The following is a 26,976-nucleotide window of genomic DNA, read 5'->3' as shown; positions in this document are numbered from 1 at the left end:
AAAGACAGTAAAGTAAGTGGTGGAAGCAACCCCTCATATGAAATCCCTCAGAAAAGTCATCCCAACTCTGCAGGCCATACTCTTAGCTGGCAAAATGTGAAATGAGAATTAGGAATGCAAAGAGAACAGCCTGCCCATCACTGCTTACAATGGAGATACACTCTCCAAGACAGTATTTCAAGAAAGCCATCTCCAGAAAACACCTGGAAGACTTCAATCACATAAAAATTAGAGATTAATTCAAGAAGTAGCTGAGATGCTAATAATCATAAAAAAAGAAAATCTCATATTAAAACTGTTAACTTCCAGAGGACTAAAAGAGAAAAAATGTTGCCCTATTTTTAAGAAAAATCCAGACTAATCTGGGAAACTATAGTCCTGCAAGCTTTAATTCTGTATCAACTAAATTAGTTGAGACAATAATTACAGAGTACTAAAAATCATCTAGCTAAATGTGATACAACTGATAAAAAGCCAACAGGGATTTTGAGGGGGGAAAAACTATTCTTCACCAGTCCACTAAAATACTGTGAGTGTGTTAATACAATGGCCAATAGAAAAGAGGCATTAGAAAAGAGGTATTTACTGGGGCTCTCAAGTGGCTTTCAACAAATATCCTCACAAAGAGTGAACGGAAAACTCAGCAATTATTGGAGATACAAGAACATCACTTACTCATTTTATCCCATTCCCAGCTCAGAAACCCAGCACTACAGACAGCAGCAATGGGAGACTCTCCAATTAGGACAAGGCTGCAACATTTAGTGCTGTTTTCACCACAGTTTCTTTGCAACCTCCTCTGAGCATTTTTAGACCAGATGATCCTGCAGAAACCTTGTCTATCTTAGGACCTGGATTCATTTTTACTTGCAGGGAAGATGCACTAGCACTGGAAACACTGAGAAATATGATGAAAAGAGGAAGAGGTCCAGGTAGTGCACAGAAGGCAGAAGGAGCTCTCTATTACAAAATGATTGACCTGCATCACTGTCAAAAACAAACAGCAGAGTGTCCCATTACACCTGTTCTCACACCAATGTTTAATTTTCCTGCTACTGATCTGGCAAAGGAGAGAACAGTGCAGTGACAACAATTCCATGAGATGCAACAGATATTATTCACCACTGTGGAAAAATGCCAACTGCCAACTCCCTACCAAAGACAGGTGAAAAATCAATACACCAGGAGATCTCACTCTCAGCATAGATGGCTGCAAGGTTACACATACTGGGAGGTGCAGTTTGTCCTCCCCGCACACACTGCTGGGCTCTCAATTAACTGGAACCATCCAACACTTGCATCACATTTTTGTGGACTGCTCAGTGTGCTCAATGCACAGCATGAGTCAGGAAAACCCAAAAAAGCTGTTTGACTGTGATAAAAAAGATTAAAATGTTTAAAATATCAAAACACTATTGTATAAATTAAATGCACAACCCCACCCTAGATTCTAGACATCCCCTCACAAAAAAAGAGGTAGATAAATAAAAAAGGACAGAGAAAGACAGGGGAAATATGATCATGTAATATAAAAGAGTCTATTAAAAAAGAGATTTGAAATGTTTGGAGACCGTTTAGATTACAGAGAGTTGATGCATAAGAGAGAAAAGTTGGATAAAATAACGAAAAAAAAAAAAAGCTCCCATTCCTATTTCCAGCTCTCATAAACCCACAAACAATGGCACATTCCACAAAGCAACAACAGTTTTTAAGCTGGTTTTTTTTTTACATCCCATTTTGCCCAATACAACATTAACCAGTGGCACTCACTTTCAGAGGAGAGAGAAACCAAGAGCTTAATGGAATTCAGAAAGGCTTTAGATATTTATGATAAAACAACCATACCTGATTTTATATGGAGCTTTTCATCTCTAAAAGTGCTTTTACAAACCTCTTTACAAAACTCAGGATCGCTATTCCCCATTTTACAGACTCATAAGAACATTACAGGTAATAAAATGTCTAAAGGGCTTTGAACACTATTGCTCAAGGCATCAAGACAAAAATTACCCTATTGTCTGGCCACAATGAGAAAATGCAAACAGGGTACATTATTGAAATCTTCAAAGAACCTATTTGGTGTATCCAACTCCCAAATTCCAGTTAAATCTTCTGCTGAGGTCAACCTGTTTCCAAGGGTCTTCCATATTCACTGAATTACCTGCCATTCGAAGGAGTTCTGACATTGGTGATGAACTCTTGCTTTCTTTCCACAGAACAACAGAACTGCTGCTTATAGTCTTTCATATTAAGCCTTTGAGAGGCTGGGAAGAAACTTCTGTGTGGCACACAGTAGGTGGGAGCATCCCAAGCATATATGCTGTGAGCCATCCTGGACAAGAACACTCTTCCAGAAATGCCTGCAGCAGGAGACTGACTGGAAAAGCCAGGCTGTCCTTTGGACTCCCTACAGAGGGAAAAGAGGATGTCATCACCTCCATGGTTGGTATCCCCAAAACACAGTAAGTTGGGTAGAAAGAAAAGACATGTCAGAGAATACAGGAAGGGAATCTGGTCACAGTTGTTTCTCTTCCACCCCTGATGATGACAGAGCCACATGCACAGGACTAGTAAAACTGCAGAAAGAGCTTTAGATGACCCAGGACAGCACAAACCAGAGAGAAGTGAAAACATGTCCACCTCAATTCAACACAGTGAGAAGCTGAAATCGGTGGCCATGCCAAAAGATGTTTAGGGAGGATACGTCTACTGGTGATGTGAATAGGGTACTTGGGTGTTTTAAAAACAGCAGTACAAAACGTAGAACCCGTTTCAGTGACAGTGTAGTTCTGTCCAAGGGGCTGTTATCTCCTCTTTCAACTAATCAGAATAAGCATACAGTAAATATAAACTACTACAGCCTTCACTAACACTAGCAGCCTGGTAATCAAACTGACTGGCAGCAAGGATGCTGCAGGAAGATACACAACTCTAAATGGAATAGTTATTGTCTGCTTTTTGTATTATCTTTCCTACTTACCTTTTACAAAAGCTCATTCCTAAGCACACTAGATATTTCCCATTCAAATGCTTCCTTATACCAATACTAACTGATCATACTGCCAATGATGGATAGATCCACACCTCTGGAATTGGAATAAGTCCTGGTGCAATGTACCTCACTACCTAATAATTTGTTATTTGTGTAAGTTATGTATAACTTAATAAGATCCTTCAGAAATTCTGGCACAACAGTTGGTTGCCAGTGGGACAGAAAGATAGCTTGGAAAGGATTAAGGATGGAGATGATCCCCCAGACTAAAGTGACACCTTCTTAGCTTCTCAGTTCCACAAACACAGAAAACAAGGAGTCACACAACTAGCAGGATGGCCAGTAAACTCTGTACTAATGGAATATAGACAGTAGGCCTGCATCAGACAGCTGAAGTCTGGTGTTGGTGCTGTGGCCTTGTATCAGCAATGCAGCAGGTAGCTGAAATTAAAGCAAACACATTTCATGATTTGTGCAAAACTTCCCTGTTTTCCAAACCTAGGCCAACATTTTACACTGAACAGGTAAGCTCACACACTCGAGCCATCAGGACTCTGAATTTTCACATACAAGCGCTCACGGATGCTGACAACCCACCTGTGCCACACATACTCCAAAGTCTTCCAGCTAAAACCCCTATTCAAAACTTAGTTCATATAGGTGACTAAAGGCTGGCCTAGCAACAAACTGTAGTAGTGCAGGTGGCTGTAGCTACTCTTTCTCCTGAGGAGAACTCAGACAACCAGCTGTGGTGGTTAGCAACCCAAGTTTAGCAAGTAACTTTGCAGTCACGGTGAGAACCCATGATTCCCTTGTTTCGCCTTTTGCATGTTTTCCCCTGATTGGTGAATATTTTGTCTTCTTGTTTTATGTATGAAGTTATGTATGTTAATTTTCCTTCTTTAATATGTGTAAATTCTAGAAAGTTCTTTGTTCCTCGACGCCCTGAGTCCCTCCAATGTGTTGTTCCCATTGGTTCCCTTCCTGTCAATCCCACCTGCTTGTCTCTATCCCATTGGCTGAGATCCCTTTCCCCACCTATTCTGTACCCAGTATAAGATCCCTGGACCCTCCCACCAACTGGCCTCTTCATCCCTGTCTTTTCACGGGAATAAACCTGTGTGGAACACATACAGAGAGTCCCCTCTCTTTACTTCTTTGCCTTCTCTTGCGTGCCTGCTAAACTGCGACAGAAGGATACAGCCCCTTTTGGGTGAGGAGCTCTACCCCGTTTTCATTGTGTGTTGGGCACTGAGTGCTGCCTTCCAGAGGGGTTTCAGCGTTGACCTCCGGGCTTCTTTGTGTCGGCACGTGAGGGGTAAAACCCCCTTCTGCCAGCTCCCAGTGGCTGAAAACCCCTCCAACTGCTAGTGTGAGATGTCACTTGGTTCAAGAAACATTTTTACACTAGGCTGAGGTCCAGCTCTTTGGCCAGTCACTCCCCAAGATGCTCTGGAGAGGAGGATACAGTGTTTCTCAACTGCAGGGCAGAGTACCAGCAGTCACCTTGCTGAACCCTGCCCTTGCTGGCCGGCGCATGCACAACCAGCACTGATCACCTGTTTGTGTTCCATCTTCATTTTTCTCCAAGCTCGGTCATTTGTGCTCTGATTATCTCTCATTACTGACGACCTTGCTGTAATGAGTTTTAATCTGCCTCGTATTAATTAGAAACATTTTCATTAGCCAGCTCAATTTTAGGTAAATAGCTAATAGAAGCAACTGAGCTGCAATTAGTTATCTGTTGGGCAGTTCGGGATAAAAATCAGAAGAGAGCAGCTGTTGCCCCTCTAGACACCTCTGTGATACAATGCACTGTTCTGTGTAAGTCTCCTGAGCCAGGAAAACAAGGAGCACAGGGAAGGGCTGGTCAGAGACAAAGGGAAAATAATATGCTAAAATAACTGGGCCATAGAACTCCTGTGCCTATAGCAGGAATCTGAGAGTCAAGCTGAGTTCCCTACACCCAGACTTTACCTCTGGTGAACAAGGTTCTGCTCTTGAGGCTATTTTACCCTGTGACTGTTCAAGAGGTCCTTCACACAGGCTCTCTCATGGGGCACATACATTATCATGAATGGTTAGTTACACATGAGGATAAGATAAGATCAGATTTGCCCAAGACAGAAGGATCAGACCCATGTATACACAGACATTTAGTACTTGCAAAGGCAGCAGGTTCAGAAAAGTGCATTCAGTGCCTTGTTGTCCTGATAGCTGGTATACAATCAGATCTGTCCTGTGCTTCATTGCAGAGAACCCAAGGAGGATAGGAAGTAATTCAACAGCATGTCTGCAGAAGGCACGGAGACATTTACAGAAGCCACAATGAAATGAGGCACATGTCTTGATCCACTGATCACAGAGCCTGCAGCTCCAGTTACGGAGGCAAGCGAAATGATAAATTTGACACAGCATCTCTCAAAATCTGGCTAACAAAATTAATTCAGTTCAGCTTGGATCAAACCACATGGGATGCCAGTGAAAACAAGCTGAGTACTGTAAAGACACCATCTTATTTAGCATTGTATTTTGCTGGGGGGCGGGGGGCACTCACACCTTCTCATCAGTCCTGCTAAGCCCTGTTTCATATGATATTTTCAGTTGCTGGAAGGAACAGTATCAACCAAGTTGTGTATTACACACAGGAGTGTTCCCTAAACAGGAGCTGCTGACACGCCCTGCAGAAACCACATACTATTTACAGAATAGCAAGAGACGATGATGTTGTGCAGTAAAAATGACCTGAGAGGAGAACACTCCCCAGACAGCTATTTCCATATAAGAAGACCATGGAAAGGCAGTAGGCATGGGAAGTGAGGGTTGGTCTTGGGCCATGAGGAGGGTGGGGGGAAGAACTCAACCAAGGCCACAGTAGGAATCAGCTGTCACAGAAGCTCATACAGATTTGGCCATATTTTCAAAGCTAAGTGAAGAATCTTAGCAGGAGGAATGAAGCTGGAGATCTGACAGCCTCTTCCCTTAGTTCTCACACTCCATCCTGCAATAAAATGAAGCTGGAAAAGCCATGGACTCCACAGGAAGCCCCAACATGCAGAAGACAGACTGAAAGGCACACTGAAAGGTGAGTTTTATGAGGATGGATGGCCCAAGCACCATTGAGAAAGCTCAGCTAAGTCTCATCTAGTTCAGCAGCTGAGGGTCCAGACAGGGTAGCTTCACAGTCTGCTCTCCTACTGTGGATGTGCAGAAAACTAGGAAGCACAGAGGCAGCCGTTGCAGCTGGAGGGGAGAAATCGTCACATCCACTTCATCAACGCTGAAGAATCTGGGCTGGCATTTTTCTCTTCCCAACAGTCGAATCCCACCCTACCAGCTGCACGTCACAGCTGACCTCCAGTCAGGACCCATCTGAGTCAACATCAGGCGATTAAATAGTGCAATAGCAGCTTCTCCTCCTTGTACATATGTAACTTCTCTCCTGGCAGGTCACTCCAACAGCCAGGGGAGCAGAGCAAGCCAGCTCCCTCTCTTACAGCCATGCAGACACACACCAGTATTCAGCTGGGTGACAGACTCCAGAAAGAAGGGTTTCTATTGCAGTGTCTCTACAGAGAGTACAGCCCATTACCAAACTAACAGAGGCGGATTCCTTCCCCCTTCTTTAATCTGAGAAGCTCTGACCTTTAAAGTACAGACCTCTTCCCACAGGAACAGGATGCCTGAAAAGGAAAGAGACAGTAAAACATGAAATAACTAGAAGTGATTAAATTGGATTGACGAGGAAGTCAGGAAAGATAACAACCATGGGATTACGCTGTCAATTCCAAAAAACTGCAGTGACTGTCATAGCACCACATCCAACAGAGAGAGTGGCTGCAGTGCCAATAAGTCATCACCAATGGCAAAGTGCAGTTCTGTGTTTTAAAAACTGCCTGTGTCAAAAAAAAAAAAAAAAAAAAAAGGGTTGTCCCTTTGTTACTCAGAAGGTCTGCTCCCTTCTGGATATCCATCAGAGTTGCTGACTTCAGTGAAAAAAAAATATATATATAAATAACTCCAGTTTTTTCATCTAGTTGACACCACACAGCTTCACACCAAGAAAGGCAGCTGGTGTCTATTAGCATCCCATCAATGTCACCAGTATGGGAGACTGAGCAGGTGTCTCTTCTGACTCATACACAATAGACTTCTTAAACTGCAATTAGAAGGTCCAACCCTTCCTTGCAACCACTCCTATGCTTTCTCACTGAAAACAAAGGTTTCTGCAGGTGTCAGTGGAAGCAGAATTTGGAAAAAACTGGCTTGTGTGTGTGCCAGCGAAGGTAGCATTTGGTCTACTGAATCCTTATGGCTGCTAGGAACACAAGGAAGAGAGAGAACCTGTATTGGCTATGAGAGTGCCACTTTAAAAGAGCATGAGATAGCAATTTAATGAAGTAAAACATGAGTATCTGACATGGCACCAAACTGAGATGAACAAAAGGAGAGCCCAGGTGAGGCCACATGTTATCCAGAGTAGACTGCTTTTGCTCCCACAATAAGCAGAAGGAATTACCTCCAGCAGTACCCGAGGCAATTGCCTTTACTGCAGCTGGTATCACAACGAACAATACTGTACATGCCTCCCCTGCACTTAGCTGTGGCTCACCAGGGTTGTGAAGGGAATAAAACTGAGATCATCTATATATAAAATTACATATTCAATATTTCTCCATCAACAGGCTAGTCGAAGATAGCTAATGTCTAACCTTGGCTAGAAGGCAAATAGTGAACTCAAGACAAAAGGTATTGGTGCAAAACCTGACAGAACAATAATACTGACAAAGATCCTCCAAAGAATCAGATCTTAGTGGCCAAGTAAAATCACTGTGTATGTTCCCAAAGACATTTGCACGGCAAAAAAATTAAAGAATTTGCACAACACAAGATGGACATGAAGCAAAGAAATTAAAGCACATGCTAGTAATCAAAAATTAATACTATCTATGACTTCTAGCCTCAAATATTTAATATTAAAGCATTTACATACTCCACACAGAGATCCCATAAAGAAGAATGAAGTTACAGTGAAACTGGGAGTTGATGTCAGCAGGCAGAAGATAGAAAATGACATAAACATGGTCTTGATTCGGTCTCTGGAAAAGAATGGAGCTTCCCTGTTCTCTCATTAAGGAGATCATGGCATGAATGGGGGCTGTGCATTGATTACCTCTGAAGATTTGCTCCTTTTCTGGATAGAGTGCTTCAGGGACAAACACCTGGCTGGAGATAGTAAGAGGGGACTCAGTCCCAACTACAGAGATCCTTTGATCTGTAGTTGCCTGTAGTTTCCTGACAACTTGAGGGAGACATCAAGGCAAAGCTGAGAACATGAACAGACCTCATTCAGGAGCTTCTTTAATTCTACATTATTTCTATTTTGAAGCCTATAATTGGCTCCCCCTTAATGGTTTGCTCATCAGCACCTGGCATTCACTAGCACCCCACAGTAGCCAGTCAGCCACGAGTTACATACCTAACTGGCTCTTTGAAAGCACAGTTACCAAGTCTACATGGATTGCTGTCCAGACTACTCATACACTGCGTGAGCTTTTAGACACAGCAGTGAGAAGTAAAGGTATTTCAAAGTCCTCCTCCTCTGAGCATTGACAGACTGGTTCAGTCACAGGGAGGCAAGGTGCCTCAATCCCCTCTACTACAGGAAAGCAGACATGTTTTAGCCACATTGAAACAGCGCCCAGAGAGCACCCCATAAGAATAATTTGGAGCAGGTAGTCTGCAACTTCCAGGGGGACACAAGCATACCGGCCACTTGGAACTCAACCAGCATATTAGTTTGGCCTCCCTGACACAGAAAACCCTTAGAGGCAATAAAGCAGCCCAGATAATGACTTCATGTCTTGTTCTAAAGTCCATAAAATTCACAAGTCCAGCATTCTTCACTTCAAGCCTTCATGATGCTGCTCAACCATGACCCAGATAGAAGATGCTGGTCTAATACCAACCATGAAGACCTCCCCTCCATATGGCAACACCCAGACTCTAGCTCATTTTGGCATATAATGTTGAGAAACCGAAAGCTCAATAAAAGCAAGCTTGGAAACCCATTCTATACTCTAGTCCTCGTTTTTCAAATTACTCACCTCTAAGAAAAAATATGTTGGCTTACAGAGAAGCATGTGTTTCTAGCAGTTATATGGGAGCTGTTAGATTTTACTATTCAGTTGCCTTAAAGAAAAAAAAGAAATCCCCTCTCTTGGCCTATTAATCTGTCATAACGAGATTCTTCATAATTAGTTTGTCCCTAACAGTTGCTTTGTAATAGTAGCAAGAGAATATTTCAGGAATGGCAATTACCTCTGGTGTCAAAATGATGAGAAAAACAAATGTTCCACCATCAACAAAATGCAGTGCCTTTTCCACTCCCACCTGATGGTGGGTGACAGCATTGCACATCAGAATTACAGTGCGGTTAATTACTAGGCATGTTGCTATTGAGAATTCATTTCCCCTCTTGAGAAGAAATTTGTTGAGCAATGCAGGTGGAAGGAGGGGCATCTGTCATTGGGATGTGATGTGGGTAAATGGTCTTACCAATACATTGCTTCTTCCTTAATTTACTACACATGTCCAACAATTATAAGCAGCGAACACTGTTTACAAAGGAACTTTCTTTTATTAGCTACACATACATCCCACCATTTCAAAGATTTTGCAAAAGGACAGAGCTTGATCTCTTTATTGTTACTTTATTTAAATTCAGTATCCTTCAAATAAAATTCATGTCTGCATTAGTCACTTCACTCTATCCATACTAGTAGGAAATATAGTGGGTTTCTAGGCTGTTTATAAATGGAAGAGTTCCTTGGGCCGTGAGCTCATTGGATTTCAACATGTTGTGGAACCTGACATCTGATTGTCTCTGAAATGAGATTTACAGGAATGAAACTAGGGCACACACAACGTAGAGCTCGTCTTCTCAGATGAGGACCAAGCTGTGCCAGAGCTGGGAATCCTACTGCAGAGAGGGACTGGGAAGGGGAAACCTGCTGGTCTGGCTGCCATTGACACAAGTGCGAAAAACTGCAGCCAGCAGCTGTCCTGCCTAGGTTTGGCAATGTATCCTCCCAGCACCTGGGTCTCAGTTCTCAGAAAATTAAAGATTGTGGCAAATCTTTCCCACATGAGTTACCAAGAAATGTGAGGCCAGGTGGGGTAAGCCTGCATCCAATCCGCCAACAGCGCAGGGGCCAGGGAGGTGGCAGCCTGGGCTGAGACATCAGGCAGAGGTAAGGACTGAGATGGAGCAGGCAGGATGCTGATTCAGGCCTGGTACAGGATTGGTAGTGCAAGTGAAGGGAGAGCTCAGCTGTGCAGGGCCAGTGTGGGAAGCTGCATGCATTCAGATGGGGATACACCAGGAGAGGTGCATGCGTGAAGCTGCTTCTGCATGCATTTTGCTCAGTACTTAACCAGATTACCGAACACTTGCTACCCTAAAATCAAAACATAGGTTTAAAAGAATCAAACACCACTTCTGGGTACAGATTCAGTCCACTGTGGGAAGAGTGGAAGTCAGGGAAGCTGCAGAGGATATACCCTGCCAGTCAGGGCAGCAGGAGCTGGTACTGCTCTTGGGAGCCCCTCTCATGCATCAGATTGTAGTCACCTCTTGTCTTCAAGCACACAGTCCTGAACTAGCACCAGCTCACAGCGAGGAAAGTGCAGTTCCAGCTAATAGCCTTGATGTTTCTCAATCTCCATCAGAGAGATGATCTCATCTCCTCATCAGGAGCCATCATTCCAATTTAACATTCCCCAGTCACGGATCAGCACTCTGTATATTGGCACAGAATAACTCCCAGTTCAGACTGCCACAGCAAAACCTCAGCTCACTGCAAGAAATAGAAGCAGGGAAGTTGTCCTGGAGAGGAAAAAGAGAGACAGAACAGGTGATGCCAGGGCATTGCAGAGATAAAACAGCTCCTACCAGGCTCTGGAAATGCCCAGCTGTGCTGCCTGACTGTGAATGCCAAGGAAAGGGCCCGAGGGAGAAAAGCGTATCTTCCCTACTTCTCTTCACACACCCGTCCTATGATAAACAAAGCCTGCTGCCCTTCAATAGTTCTGTAAAAAACAACTTGTGTTCAGAAAAGCTCTACAATAACAAACAGGCTGCACAGTTACAGAGTTCACAGGCAACTCAAAATGAGTATATTTTCAAACAAAGACTGCACAGGCAGTAAAGACATTTTAAGACATGGGGTTTTTTTGAAAGCAATTCTGGTAGTGACCTTTTCAGTGAATTTACCTCTAAATTCAGCAAAACTAGCAACATAGTAAATGGATCCTGGCTTGGCAGAAGGCATTTCATAAAATACTGGATAGGTTCATACATGTGAAAGCTCACATGCAAATTCCTTTTTAAAGTGGAGCTCAGAACAGAGTGGAGGTTTTATAAAGATGACCCTTGTTTATCTGCTGGCTGTGGCCCTCTTCTGTGTCATATTGGCTCAGTACACTGACAGGAACAAGTTGTTACTGGTGTCAGACCTGCCAAAATGATGCTACTGCAGAGGAAGGAGCAGCAAGCTGCTCTGAATGGTGCACCATCAGCAGAACTTGTAGCCAGCAGAACTTGTAGCCACTGAGACAGAACTCTCAAGCCAAAAAAGATACAAGTAAACAAAACACCCAATAAAAATAAAGGAACCCCAAGCCAGTTCTGTAGGACCAAAAGTAGGCTTATCTAGTGTGGCAGTGAATGTGATTACCATCGTGAATTGACTCTTCCAAAGCCATCTTTGAACCTTTGCCTCTCTTCAAAGGTGGCTACTTCACTATAAGCACTCCCACCTGAAAAAACTGGCACATGTCTAAGGCAAACAGATGAGTCCGTCCAGATGTACAAAAATGCACATTTCCAGGCAGGGCACCTGAACACTCTAGCAAATAAAGCAAGGGATAGCTTTAAAACCTGACATCAAACAATACTTTTTGCTAGAACTAAATCATCAACTACTCCAGTTCAAGAGAAACTTAGCGTGCTAGTTTGAAAACAAACAAGTGGGAGGCATCAAGTCAGAATAACAATTTAATGGAAATTAAAGAAAAGGAAAAGAAAGTAAAAGAAAACACTGACAGAGTCAAGATACAACCTGAGTCCCTGTTAGGCAGGGTGGTGATAGCACTCTGGTAGAATGGTGGCTGCAGTCCTCTGAAGCAGTGATCCTGTAGTAAAAGGGGTCTGCTCTTCCTCAGAAAGTCCAGTGGTGGCTATGTAGCTCCTGGCCTCTGGAAATCCAGTGGAAAGGTTGTCTCTGGTGTTCAGCGTCTCAGATTATATCCACAATGGGATGCTTGGTTCCTCCCTCTGGGTGGAAGCATCTCACAATAGGGTAATGAGTTATGAGGCCAAGTGTTGATTAGGCTCATTAACAGAAGATAGTCCGGAGGGAGTTATCTCTGAATCATTTGGCAGGACAATGATGGGCCATTAACAGAAAGATAGTCTGGGGGGAGGAGGCAAGGAAACACTGCCCCACCTGGTTTCCACAGCTCATGAGGATGGTAATAGAATACACTGCAACCCAGGACACTTAGCTTCCTTTTTTCCTAGTCCGCAGGGCTTCCTCAGGCCTTACAGAGTCCTGCCTGGCCCTGGGGCACCAGATAGAAGAATACAGCAGTATCTTTCAGAGACACCTTTCCCTCAAGTATGCAAACAGTGTAGCCCCCACATACGTTCAAAGGATTTGCCTGGAACCCACTAAGATGCCTCCCACACTGCAAACAAGTCCAGATGAGTGTTTGCAAGACACCACCCACCACAGCAATTCCCTCACCACTGACTTAACTGACTAAATGAAGACACTTGCTTGACAGGTCAGGTAATTGTGAGCTGCCTTCCAGCACATTCTTTTATCAGATCCACTTTGGGGAGAATGTGAGAAGGTCACTGGTTTAGCAGAGCAAATCTACAATGTTCAGTCCTGCTCTGAAATTCCAACCTGGCCTGATACATGAAATATCCTCTGCATGCCACCGATTCTCTTCACCCCTGGTTTTATATCTAATTTGTACTCCTAATTTGGAGTTTTTCAAGATAGTGTTTCACTGCAAGCTAACTACAAGAACCTTAGAAAAAGGAATAGAATCCACAATATGGGTCTTGCCAAGGACTCACAGAGCAAACAAAACACTTCAGAAGTCCACTTTGACATTGCAACTATATGTCACTATCACCAAACAAAACTTTTAGGTTATCTATTTTTCCTAGTCTCAGATAAGATCATTGTACTCTCAAAACAGCTGTCTTCCTGTTCTTAAAATAGGTTAAGTACTGGCTACCTGTCAGCTCTACAGATTTTACAGGTGGCCTCCAACAACCATGTGGGCCGTTCCCTTAAAAGCTGGACTCAGTGATCCTTGTGGGTCCCTTCCAACTCAGAATATTCTGTGATTCTGTGTTCTGTGAACCATATAAACTGGTCAGTAGTTCACGGCTACACAGTCCTTCATTAAGAAAACATCCCAAATCAGGGCCTGATCCAATGTCAATGGGATCAGCATTAAGTCACTTACAGTAGCATCCTACATAATTTCTGCTTTTTGTCTCCTTCCCTGTTTACACAGACCTTCAAGCCTCTGAAAAATTCCATGTTCACATCTATTTGCACCACTCACATCTAGGGTGGAAATCTAGGCAAATCAACCACGCCCATGAGCTCTTCAGAGAAGATACCATCTCCTGCCATACCTCCTGACTTTGCACTGCTTAGCATTCATTTCACATTGGGACTCAAGGCATAGTCCAAACACTAAGTAAAGCATGATTATTTCTCCACTTCTCATTTGTTCCTTTTATAATGTTTCTTAAGATGCAAGCTCCTTGCAGCCTGCATCCTCCCAGGGCTTCTTAATGGTTTCCTCACTCTACCAGATGGGATGTTCTTCAGATACTAGTCTGGCTTCTATATACCTCTCCAGCAGCTCTAAGAAAGCAACGTGGTAAGGTCCTCAGGGACTCAAATGAAAAGGGATAGCCCCACCTGGAGGAGAGACAGCTAAATGCTCCCCAGGCACACTGTCACTCCTGCTGGGAAGCTGAGAGAGACACTCAGGAAAGTCGAGCACCTGACAACTCACAGTCATGCTCCTGGAGCAAAGCACTTCAGGGACAAGTGTGCACAGCCAGGAAAAAAGATGCAATAAACGAGGCACTGCCTCCTTCCCCTCACTTATCTCCTTCTTTCTCCTTCAAAAATGTCACAGTAGATGGTCCATTTCTCTGAATAAATCACCACAGATGACTGAAGAACATCTAGTCTCATATGCACAGATCCCCCCAAAAATGGACTTTCCTAATGCTACAAAATTAAAACCTAGAGATGCTATGGCCAGAGCATTCAGCTGACACCACTCCAGGAAGCACAAGGAGGAAGTGTCTTGCAACTAGAAGATTTCTTTTACAGCTTGTTATGTGATTTCAGTGCAAAGCTTTCATGCTTTATGTGTTAGCAGGAAGTTTGCTAGACAGCAGTGCTCAAATGTAGAGTCATCAAGCCACCAGCTGGCCCTGACAGTAGCTTTTCTAGACTGCATTAGTGTCGACCATGCCTTTTAGATGAAGAGATATCCTGGGGAGCACATAATAGGGCAACCAAACATGATCAGCTCAGGGACTGTGGATGACTCTGAAGCTCTTCACCTCTCTATTACTGGTTCCCATTTAGTTTGGTGACAGAAAGTCACTGCCACCTAATGGTTATTTCGTGTCTCATAGGGGAGTTCATTTGCTTCTCACCTCAGTTCACCAGAGGCTGAAGCACAAGAAGACCCACCACTGCACACACTGTCTGTAGTGTAGAACAGCCCACAGTCTCCATTCACAGTTGCCTTTTTGAAGGAATGCCGTGGAGAGTTCCTGAGGACTTCTCTCTACAGATGCAGTCCACCTCCATCAGGAAGAAACTGTTTTAGGACATCACTTAATATTTAAGGCACACGGTTTTACTGAATCACAAGAGAAGTCCAAAGACACAGGCTATTTCATTCGTCTGAACTATCCAGAAACTATAGATTATTTTTGAAAACACACACACACATACATTCATTCCTGCTCTTTCCAAGATCCTTCAGTTGGGCAACTTCACTGTGAGACAAAACTCATTTTGAGAACACCCACTTCACTGTGAAAAGCAAATATAGCAAAGACAGGAAGAGCCTCCAAGGAGCAAGAAATCGTATTTTGTATAATGATGGCACAAGGTTACAGTTTCCAAATATTTGCCCAGGTACTGACAGTCCAATAACCCTAAGTTTGAATGAGGAGAACATCCTCATTCTGCTCTCAAAAGGAGGAGATTTAATTAACCTCCCCAAATGGCTTTTCCCTGACAAAGCAATTTTATAGCCAACAAAGTTAATTCAAGAATGGATTCCCACTGTCTTCTGAGATACCTTGACCACAGATCCTTTTTCTCCTTGCAGTCTCCTCCTTATTACAAAAAAAACCAAAATTCACAGCAGTAACCTTTTGTCTTACAGAGGAAAACAACAAAAAGATGTCCTGCTTAAGATTTTCAACTGTGGCCACTTGTGCCAAAATCTGCAAGACAACTGACCCATTGCAATCCTCTTACTACACTGACAACTCAGAATTCCATTGATACCAGCCCTTAAACAAACTGCATGTTGTGACACACCTCCTGACTGACAGCAGGATCAACAGAAATTGACGCCAGCCATGTAGGAAGTGTCAGCCAAGACATCCAGGTGCTACACTGAGAGCAACACCACTGGAAATGTCACATGGTAGGCTGACTTGATACTGAGGAGACAAACACTGCAAAGGGCCAACACTCCAGGAGGCAGAAGAATGTCAGAGAAATGTAGCCTCCTACAGAATAAAATTGTTTTGAAAACAAAAGGTAAGGAATGGCACCGAGTAGGCTGCCCTCCATCTTCCTCTGGCCCAACACAAGCAGGAACAGAAATGAAAAGAAATGCCCAAGCTTATATTTGCAGAGATGTCCAGAATCATTTAATGAAACAGATATGAAGTGAAAGAATGGTCATAACTCCCCTAATATTCCTGACAGTAGACCTACAGACATACAATGTCTTGGAGCCAGCCATGGCTACCACTGGCCTTTACATCAGTACACTCGCATTACACTGGCATCATATGCAGGAAAAGGGCCCACACACCAGGAAAGGACCCCTAACTCAGAAGAAAGATCAAGCTTCCAATGTGGTCGAGCCACCAGTGGTGAGATGAAGCAACCACTGGGAAGGACATAAAGCCTGAGCACATAAGCGGGTTCATCTCTGCTACAGGCAGGGGCAGGAATGAAAAGTGGTTGTTGCTGAGGAACAGCTATGGGCGCCATCTAGAAAGTGGATTCTCGTATCTCCTAGCTGACAGGAGATCCATGGAGAGGCAGACTAACCTCAGGACACACAGTGAATTCCCATCTACTGCTTGCTGCCTGCCTCATGGAAAGTAGTAGAATACCCCCAATCTCCTGGCAATAAAAAAGTGCTGAGAACTGAGGGTCTTAGATTATTAGCATCAAAAGTGGTCCACAAGGGACAGAAATATACAGTAAAATTGAAGATAATTCCTTGGAGCTAAGCAGGAACCTGACTACAAGTCCCAGGGGAACCCATTTCCTTCTTAATCTGCTTTGCATTTAATTGTTTCCTAATGACTCTGTCCCTGTTTGGCCCCAATAGGCTCAGGGGACTGGTGCTGCCACTGAAGCTTCCCATCTCTCATGCAAGGCCATTTAATTTAGAGAGTCCAGTTTAATGTTTCACTGGAAATCCATGGAGAACAAGTTAAGCATTATTTTCACTGGAGTAGCATCACCAGTATGCTCTATCCAGGAGGAGATCCACAGAGAAAACTGTTTTTCCACTCCGAGCTGCAAGCACCTCATAGACATATGCAGCTGCACCTCCACACTGGAGAGAGGCACAACAACTGCACTCAGACCTTTTGGCACTATCAGCATGGTCCCCAGATCTCACACACACACACACACACACACACATATAGATACACCCTGCCTCACAGAATCTCTCTTCTAGGCACAGTACCAAAACTGCATCTGGAAATCAGCAGCCAATTTATACACACACTTAAAAGAAATTCCAAACTCTCAGTATATGAAGAGGAGGTTAAGCTGGCCTCACTAGAAGGACAGAAACAGAGTATGATGAGCTGAGAGTACCAGAGATCTATCCAGGACAGAAGCTAGTAGAAGCAACATCTGGCTAAGTATTGTTAAAACACAACACTTATTTGGGAGGGGCATTCACATCCTCTTGGCCCCATCCAGTGACTAATCTTAAGTACCAACTCCAATGGGGCAACTTCTTACAAGTCATTCTGAGCTAGTACAACACCAACAGAATCAGCCGCCACAGAGAGTTAAAAGAGCTGCAAGGTGGTAAAGACTTGGTTGCCATCCACTTAGAACTGCACTGAGATTAACAGTTTGGTGTGCAATTGCCCAGGTCCAAAATATCTCCCATGCCAAACTGATGCTTCACTGGCACAAACTCTACAGGGATGTTGCGGAGGAACCCATAAGTGGTGTTCCTGCCAGGCTCAGTGGTGGCACTCCGTTAACACCTGTCAACAGCAGGACAGGCATCCAATGGTCCACGAGTTTCACCAACTCATGCTATGCCTGTGCCAACTTCCTCCTGTCTCCCAGCTCATGCCCCTCTATGCAGCCAAAGGCTAGTGCTGGCCATGCTGGCATGCTGTGCTTGCCACTGGCTCTGCCCCATGCAGGGGCTGACTCAGCTAGTCTTGGCTGCCAAGCAGGGAGGCCACAGTTCTGTGCAATGCTAGTAAACAGGGCCCTTTCTGGCTGCTTGGGGCATGGATTGACAAATCATCACAACCTGCATGACAGAGGTTAATGAAACCATGGAGATACATGGCAAAAGGTGAGGAATTTGCAACAGCTGCTGCAAATTCTGCCAAGAAGTAAGCTGTTCACAGCACTGATAACTCCACAACTTGGGTGTCGCTCAAGGAAGCTACAGGCAGCCCTTCTGCAAACCAGACTTCAAAGGTACAGTGCAGAGACATGGGCAGATGGAAGTGAAACTCCAGACTCCAACACACCTATCTCCAGTTTATGCCAGGGCATCAGTGCCACTCACCTGGTATGGGGAGCTACATCAGAACAGCTTAGCATTTTTAAACAGGAGAGGATGACAACAAGCCTAAGGAAGCCATTCTGCAAACCATTCCAGATGTGGATTTTCTGCCAGAGGAATACCAAAGCATGCTGGAGTCCAATGTAACTGATTTCTACCTTACTCAAGGCTGTTTCCAGCCTTACATTCCCCCCAGTCTAAGAATCCCTGGAGAGCACCACTCCATGCACTATAACCCCATCAGTGGCCTAAATCCTACATGGACCGGGAAGAGAAATGAGGTTAAAGACCTTACTTCAAACATGCTATGCAGACTGGCCTAATTTGGCACAAGCTGTACTTCCCACTCCAAAGAGGCCTTGAACTAGAATAGCAGAGAAAGCCAGGCTAACATACATCACAAGCAATCAACTAAAACCAGGTGTCATTCACAGCTCAATGAACTATAGGGCTATGGGCTGGAATGAACAGTGCAGCACAAGACTTGAGAGGAGCAGTGGGGGTGCTTGTCTTCCTTCTCACTAGAAATGCTTTTGCTATTATTGTTACTGATATCAAAACACAACAGAGTGTTTCACAATGAGATATACACTTCTTTGCACAATTCTCATTTCCTCAGAGATCTGCGAGTCTGATTCATCTCTATTATTTCCTTTTCACCACACTCTGTTTACTTAAATCACTCAGCCTTCATGTTATGGCCATTACCAAAAAATAAGCAGAATAAGAAAGCACTGCCAGGCCACTCTCAGCAGCTGACCTCCACACAACCAGTCTGGTCAGCAGAGATCTGGTAGCAGAGCCCAAATACATACACCAAGAACTTGAGTCTCTACTGGACTTAAGTGAGCACTGGATGCATATAGCTACTTTTGACAAAGGACCGGACCTCCTCTGCTGGGCAATGCAAGTCCTGCAAGATGCTTATCTAATATGGAGCTGTTATCTAATATTGCTGTTAACAATCTGGTAGAAAGCATATTGAATTATTAAGCTGACAGTATTACAGGAATGGTTTTGGCAACACACCTATGCCTTGCAGTTTCCAAGGAATGCAGTTCAGTGCTATTACCTACCTGTGATTTCAGGAACTCATACTCCTCTGATCCATATGGGACACTCCGAAGAGAAGTGAGGTAGTCATAGGTGATAACTGCTGTCTGCAAATGAAACCAAAAATGCTGAGCAAGCTCTGCAGTTATCAAAACAATAAGACTTCTGTTAAAGAGAATGTATGTACCTTAGGCTTCAAAGTTTAGGCTTCACAGTGAAGCCTATGGCAACAGACTCATTAATAAATTAAATGAAAATATTTTAATTTCAATGAACACTTATAAAAAGAAGTGCAGGGGCCTGATTGATATGTAGCTATTAAAAATAAGCAGCACTTGGCATTCCTATACCATCTTCTCTTTGAGATGCTCAAAGCATTTTCCTAATCTCTGTACAGCACCTTGCACAGCAGACTCCCATCTTAGGTCAGCCATCTGGAGCTTCCACAATAGGGTCTGCTGGTAGTAACAGAGGCCATCCAGACTCCGTTTGCACCCCAACAGTTATCCCACACTTCATCTTCACACCTCCAAACTGCCTAACTTGCTTGCTCTGGGTAGAAGCTCAGGAGGGAACAGAGTGACTGAAGACAAACTCATAGATTAGCACAAGCAGCAGTACTTTTGGGGATATTCAACTGCACAAAGGACTATGGGGCCAAAGGGTCAAAAACCCAATTACAAAACCAGGATATGGGATCCAGCCAAAGCCTGTTAGACATTGCCATGGACAATGGAATTATGTTCTTAAGTGCCTTAATGATTTCTGAAAATAGATCTAGGGTATTTCACAATTCCTATCACTAAAGTTCCTCTCTTTCCACAGTCAGAATATCAGTGAATGGAAGAGAAACATACAGGTCATGTTTGGAGGGAGAAAAGGGGATATACACCTAGAGGAGCTTGTCCACTAACATGGCATTTGAACTTCAAGATCGTTGCCATGAAGAACCATTTGTGTAACTTCCATCAAAGTCAGTTTTCCTAAAATCTCCCTACTGAAGGGAGTATCTGGCACAGGATACTAGCCCCACCTTTCACCATAAACATGCCCAGGAAGGGTACAAAGTACGGTCGACTTATCATGAAAACCAGGGAGGCAAGGGAATCATAGCTGGTTTGAGACAAAGGCAGCGGAACAGACAAGAGGGAAAGACTCAAAAGCTCAGAAATGCATCCAAGAGTGGACCAAGCTGGGAATCATTAACAGACACAGTCCCTCCTTGTGGAGGTTAGGTTTCTCATGTTTCCTGTTTTTCAAATTGTAAACTGAGCACAGCAAATTTTTTTTTCTGGCATTTCAGGCTTTCTTGTCCCTGATGAACTCAGGAGCTGCACAGCTACAGAGACCACTCAGAAGAAAAATTTTTCAAAGCATCTTCACAACCTCAAAGGTTCAAATCAGTCTTGCATGAAGGCTTGAGCTGGTTCTTATTTTATCTCTGGTCCACGAGGGTAATTATCACCTCCAACTCAAAAAGAAGCAGCTAACAGATTGGCCTGTATTACAGAGGAAGAGGGAATTAATTAAGCGGTTGCTAATTACACTGTAATCTTAAACACTAAATTAATATTATGATGATCCTGATAGGCAACTCTGACATTGCCAAATCCCTCCCAGTGTCTAGCTACTGCACAGAATGTTCCTTCCACATAACCAAAACAACTGGTATACTCTCAAAAGAATATGGCAAATGCACAATGGCTCTGCCAGGTTTCTAATTTTACCAGAACACAGAAACTCTCTGCAGCGTGAAGCTGCCCACGCCACTGACTTCGTTCTCATCCAAGACTAGTGCTGTGATTCACGTTACAGAGTGAGACTGAAGCTCGGAATTATAAAAAGATATACAAATCAACCAGTCTCTCCCTTTACAAATGCCAGATTACTTTCACTGAGCTTGCATCCTGTCCAGTGTTAAATGTCCCACTTTGGTATCAATGAATTCTCAACACTGTACACTCTTCTACTGCTCCTAAACCTATCCTCAGATCTTACCAAGTCATGGGACAATGTTCCCCCTGAATAGCTGTCTACCCATATACAAGCGAGAGCCAATTCCCTAAACAGAGGCTTAAAAATAAATTTTCTACTAGTGAGCTTCATCAGGCTTCTTGCAGAGTCTGCAAAGAACTACTGAACCAACATGCTTAAAATACAACCAGATTCAAATCTCTCTAATCAAACTCAGATTAAATCTGTCCAGAGTCTCATAGTTGTACATCAGGTTCCTTGATCCTTGTGTGTTCTTTTCTCCAGGCTTCTCTTTTGTTTGCCCCACCATAACTTGTCTTAATTTTTTGTGTCTGCTGTTGCTGAACTTATTAGCTCTTAAGAATTGCAGTCTCTTCATTAGAGTCCGAATTTTCCTTGGCTATGGCTCAATGATGGAATCAAGCATCCAGGTAAGAAGCCTGGCACGGCTAGATTGAAGGACAGATACTTTAGGTACATGTAGATGTCACCAATATCCAATATCCAAAATCACTTGTTTGCTAGAGACTTCTCTTTGATTTACAAAAAGAACAATCCCAAAGCTGAGCTTCTTAGAAGTGAATGTCTGCTCTATTGGCTTCACCTGGTCCACGGCTAAGGAATGACAGCAGTTCAGGATGCCTGTGCTAAGATGAGAGCTGACTTCCGACTGTCCAACAAGGAGCAGGGAAGGCAGAGGTCACTGGTGCAGCAAGACTAAAGAATCTCTCAGAAGCAACTCAAATACATGCAGTCATACATACCAGAGGAAACAGAATTCAAAAAGAGACAGAACATTCTTTTATAAAAGTATATACATAGATTTAAACACATGCTGCCATCACCTACAGAAGACTGAGCACTGGTAACTTGATTTTGGGGGTCACTGCTTGCAGCTATGGGTGCAGAACCCTCTAATGCATTTAAGAGCAGGACCAGTGAAGCGCTTTACAGCCAATGACTTGTGACCTCCCTGAAGGCAAAGAACATGAAAGTCAAGCATGTCTGTGATTTGCCAGCATCTAAAGCAAAGAATATTTCCTTTCTCCTACATCCTGTTCTTCAGGAAAGTAATCTCTCACCATCACTCAAAACATGGACCAACTGCACAGCCTCATCGCTGGAACTTCTCACTTACTTCTGTCTTAAACAGTAGATTACCAGAATAACAGTGGCTTAAGAAAGACTGAGAAGCACTGGTCAAGCAGGCAGAACTCAAGGGCAGATTGGAGAACCCAAACACCCTGAATAACAGATTCTCCTCCAGCCACAAGAAGGTGCATTCCCTCTCCATGCCTCAATTTCCTGTGCTTTAAAATGGAAAGAGCTGCTACCTTATGGTCAGGGACAGAGGATGAAGCTTAGCACTTATTAAGTAAGAAGGAAAGACTACAGTTTGTATTTCTACCTTCACCCTTTCAAAAAAAGCATTCATTTTTCTCAACAGTTTATGATGCTGCATGCACATGGCACCTGAGCCAACCCACAGAGCTTGTTTCTTATTGCATCTGCCCTCAGGAGCTGACTCCCTGTAAAACTCATTAATGAAGTACTTAAAAGTCACAGAAAATGCAGACAGACAGCTGCTTACCACTGGGGGTCTGTAAATGATGGAGATTGTGGCCTGAAGTGACAGATGTATAATACAAGTGAGGTACAAGGACACTGATACCCCCTCCAGAGTTGCTGCTCTCCATGTTCCTGGCTGCTCATGGATTCATCAGTGAGCATCCTCAAGGAGAAGGCAGCAGTCTCCATTCCCAGTTTTCTGAGAAATATCAATGGTGCTAGGCAGATACAGCATTTATTTTACAAATCTGGAAACCACTCCAATCTCAGAAGTATGTAATCACCTGTACTCACTTTACTCTTGCTTTGAGAATGATCCTCAAAACACCAGTCCTTCTTTCCCCAAACCTCATACCAAGGGTCACAGGGCAATGGCTACCCTAGTTTATCAATACAACCAGGATCCTTATAACAAAATGTAGAAATAGCATATGCAGAGAAGAGGGTTTGAACTAAGTCACTCTTAAAAGGCACCAAGACACCACACCTGGGTGACTGACCTTGAAGGGTGGCTGATGAAAATGTGGGCCCAAAGGGAGCCCTTGCTCTGAAGGTCTCACCCTATCTAGGAAAGCAGAGACAGCTCTCTGCAGCTCGGTATCTCCATTTTTCTCTTTCCAAAATGTGCAAACAACAGCTGTATTCCTTATATCCTTTCACCCCCTTTCTCCCCATTGTGTCAAGAACTTGAAGAGCTCCCCACAGATCTTCTGATTTCTTGAGCCAGCTGCCAAATGAAAATGCAGACAGGGAATGCAGAAAATCACAAGTTCTTGTGAACCTCAATTCCCTTACCCATCTAGGAATCTTCCTGCACATTACTATGGTAGAACTTACTGTGGCAATGGCTCGGCCCACACGAACAACTCCAAAATCATTAGGATCCAGGAACTTGTTTCCATACAGATAGATGCCAGAAGCAGCTGCTGTCAATGAGGCAAATTTCAATGCCCTTAGTGCCATGACTGATGAACCCTGCCAAGACACAAAACAGCAACTGTAACATCTGATAAGGACTTAGTGATCTGATGCCTACAGCCCCAGAGGACCTGACAATCCAAGTTTTAATTGCTCCTTTCCTAATGACACATTGCTACCACTGCCCCCAGCCAAGAGTTCATGCAATCACCCAGCAACTGCGGGTAAGTTGCTCATTGCTATTGCTAACTCAACAGTGTCTATGGGCCACAAATCCAGAAGTAACTCACTGCTAGACCTTGCATATGTGCAACAAAACATTTGTTCAGGATCCTAAAGGCTTTTCAAGGAGACACTACAGGTGGACATGAGATCACCAGAAGTCAATTCTGATCCTAGCAACAGGTATTTCTTCAACACAAATTTTTGAAGATATCACAGCATAGGCAGATTATAAGGGGAACAACAGAAGATATAAAAAAACAGGGTTTAAAAAGAGGACTTGCAACATCAACAGCACCCAAAGCTTTTTAGAAGCTCTACCGGGCTAGTTCTAAAAGTTCCACACTGATGATGAGTGGTCTAGGAAGAGGCAATGCATCCCAGGATGTTGTATGCCACTCCAGCAGACAGTGCCAGACAACCAGGGACCTGATCAGAGTGACCAAGTGAGATTTGTTTTCTCATTATCACCATCCCATTCTAGTGCCAGGAACTGTACTGGCAGAACACTCATCTGCAGGAATCTACAGCCTATTCCTAGCTCTGTCACAGGCCCAATACAGGCCTGGGGTGAGACACTTCTCAACCACATGTTTTCTGTGAGACAAGGGTGGGGAATGAACACATTTCCCACACTAAGCACTTTGGATCACTACATTCACTGTTTGCAGTATATAAAGTAGCATAAACATGTAACTCTTTACATGTTAATGTATATATTTTCCATTTCCTTATGTCATCTTAGAGGACTCAGACCTGAAAGAAAATAACAAATTAGGTACATTTTTCTTTCCTTTCCCTATGGCTGGCATTGGGCAGAAAATATGATTGACTATTCCTTCTGCTTCTATCACAAATCAAAAGGTATGGTCACCTACTCTGCAAGCTCTCAGGAGCACCCTCAATACAGTGCAGGCTCTCACCCCACCAAGATGGAGTCTACTAATCCTCCCACTCCTAGGCTTGACTGAGAAACTTTCCTACTTCTCATTATGAACCTTTAGCAGGGTCTGTCTGGCTTGTGCCTTTTCTCTTGGAAGCCTTGTAACCAAAAAACACATGCAGTGACACAGGTCACATCTTTCAAAAACAGTTTACAAGAACACAATCAGCAAAATAAGCTAATATAACACAAGAGACCTTTGCACCTGAACCTTAGCTAAACTTTATTATTTCCTTTTATTTCCTTACAAGCCCTAGGTAATTGTGAGGCAGAAAAGCTGATACATACTCTGTCAGTGCCTGTCAGAATTGCCTGCAGCACCCCAGCTCTTTCTCCTGTCAGAATGGGTAGCTGGCTGACCAGGGCTCCTTTGAATCTATGATCAAAGTCAACAAAAGTAAACCTGGGCTCTTGACTGCAGTCAAACGAACATGCACTTTACAAAAAAAAAAGTTGCCCTCCTTCCCCTGCCTCACTGGAATTCTAGAAATTTTGGGGGTTCTTCCAGCAGGACCAATATTTTTTTGTACAGAGATCTCTTGTATCCTCTGTCACCTTCAAAAGTCATTTTTTGCAAAATGTTTTAATTAAGCCATTTGTGCTCCTTGGACATTTCATTTATTGAAAAGTAAAAGGTGCAGTGACATTTTCTTAACAGAAAATATGCCTCTCTTTTTCATTATTTTTTCCTTTTTCCTTCACTTTCTCAATTGCTAACAGAACATTTTATTGAAAGCAGAATGCAGGTCCATCTGTTCTTGCATTGTATTCCTACCTGAAGCTATAATCTGCAGTTTGTTACATCACATCTATTGCCATACCCGCCAGCTCTACACAAACAGAAGATGGGAACTTTAGGTAGCGAATAAACAGGCAGAGAAGCTGAATTCTTCAGCAAGAAAGTTCCTGCTTTCATGCTTAACATGTTGTAGCAATAAAAAGGAAATAATTAAAACCCCGCCAATATAAGGCACAGAAATAGAATTTTCTGGAATAAATTGTATTTCAAAGTTTTGCATAAGGTATAGAGGAGCCTTTTCCATGTAAATGAGCCATTACGACGCCCCTAAGGATATCTTAAATGCCCTGGGAGCTGTGAAACAAGCCTTGGGATGTCACTGCCTCTCGTTATTAAGCCCTGCCTTGACGGATCACCTCCAGCTCTTTTTTCACCTAGGTGAGGTGGTTTCTTTGACTTTCACACAACTTCGCTCACGTAAGGGTCCCTCGCGTTACAGCTGGACTTCTGTTCCCACCAGAGGCAGCCGGGACGGTGCCGGTTCCCTGTCGGAGCCCCGAAGGTGACCCCATCGCCATTTGCCCAGACCGGGAGCGGCGGCGACCGCTGACCGCCTCGAGGGCATTGGGGACCCAGGGCCGCTCAAAGCCCCGGCCAGGCCGCTCCGGCCCCCGAGCCCGCGTCCGCCGCCGCGCCCGAGAACTGCCCGGGAAGGACACAAGGGGCCGGCGCTGCCTGCTCTCGGTTCTGCTTCAGACGGGGCCGGGTCTCCCGGAGCAGCACCCGCGTCCCGCGCCGCTCCCGCCTCCACGAACAACCCCGGCCTCGCCAAGCCGTGCGGAAACCGGGTCTCCGCCACCGGGGCCGCAGCTGCGGGCAGCATTCGCCGCCTTGGCCCGGAGTCCCCGGCACGGGCCGAGGCCACCGCGAGGGCGGGAGGGCCCGAGCGCTCCGGCGGCGCTCAGAGCGGCACTTACCGACCGCCTCGCCGGCACTTCAACCCGCGCGCGCCCCACGCCTCTCCCCCCTCTACCTCGCACACGGTACGGCCCGGTCCCGCGCGGCACGCCGGGAAACGTAGTCTCCGGCCGCAGCCGCTCGGAGGGGCGGGGGCGCGGCGGGACCGCAAGGGGCGGCCCTTGGGCGAGCCCACGGGGGAGCAGCGGGGGGTGTGGAGGGAGCCGCGCTTCGACAGCGCCCGGGATGCGCTGACAGCCCCGTAACAACCCCGGACTGCAGGATTGTTACCTCCTGCCGTTCGGTAACTGCAGGTAACGCAATCCCACTTTATCAGTGGGGCTCTCAGAAAACCCATCTTCTGCACTCTTAAAAAAATTCACATTTAAGGATATTTCAGAGAATCAACTAGGTTGGAAAAGACGTTTAAGATCATCGAGTCCAACCTATGACCTAACACCA

At 44.4% G+C, this 26,976-nt stretch overlaps 1 protein-coding gene across 8 annotated transcripts in view; it reads right to left on the bottom strand.

Moving 5' to 3' along the window:
- The window catches only part of ADCK1 (aarF domain containing kinase 1), an 81,779-nt gene extending 55,147 nt beyond the window's left edge, over nucleotides 1-26,632 (bottom strand). For 2 of the 8 annotated variants that reach the window (XM_069017982.1, XM_069017990.1), the window contains exons 1-3: nucleotides 26,535-26,591; nucleotides 23,573-23,710; nucleotides 19,216-19,299 (exon numbers count right to left, since the gene is read on the bottom strand). In XM_069017982.1, coding sequence (XP_068874083.1) covers nucleotides 19,216-19,299; nucleotides 23,573-23,698 — 210 coding nt within the window. In that variant the 5' untranslated portion in view covers nucleotides 23,699-23,710; nucleotides 26,535-26,591. Of the gene's footprint in view, nucleotides 1-19,215; nucleotides 19,300-23,572; nucleotides 23,711-25,106; nucleotides 25,181-25,973; nucleotides 26,386-26,534 lie in introns of those variants that run through there. The other 6 variants (XM_069017985.1, XM_069017984.1, XM_069017983.1 and 3 more) reach the window with 6 other exon arrangements.
- Nucleotides 26,633-26,976: the final 344 nt, after the last annotated feature.

This window comes from Aphelocoma coerulescens, chromosome 5 (assembly GCF_041296385.1).
Source record: "Aphelocoma coerulescens isolate FSJ_1873_10779 chromosome 5, UR_Acoe_1.0, whole genome shotgun sequence".
Classification (NCBI taxonomy): Eukaryota; Metazoa; Chordata; class Aves; order Passeriformes; family Corvidae; genus Aphelocoma; species Aphelocoma coerulescens.
The sequence above is the reverse complement of the archived record's forward strand: the minus strand, read 5'-3'. Positions and strand labels throughout refer to the sequence as shown.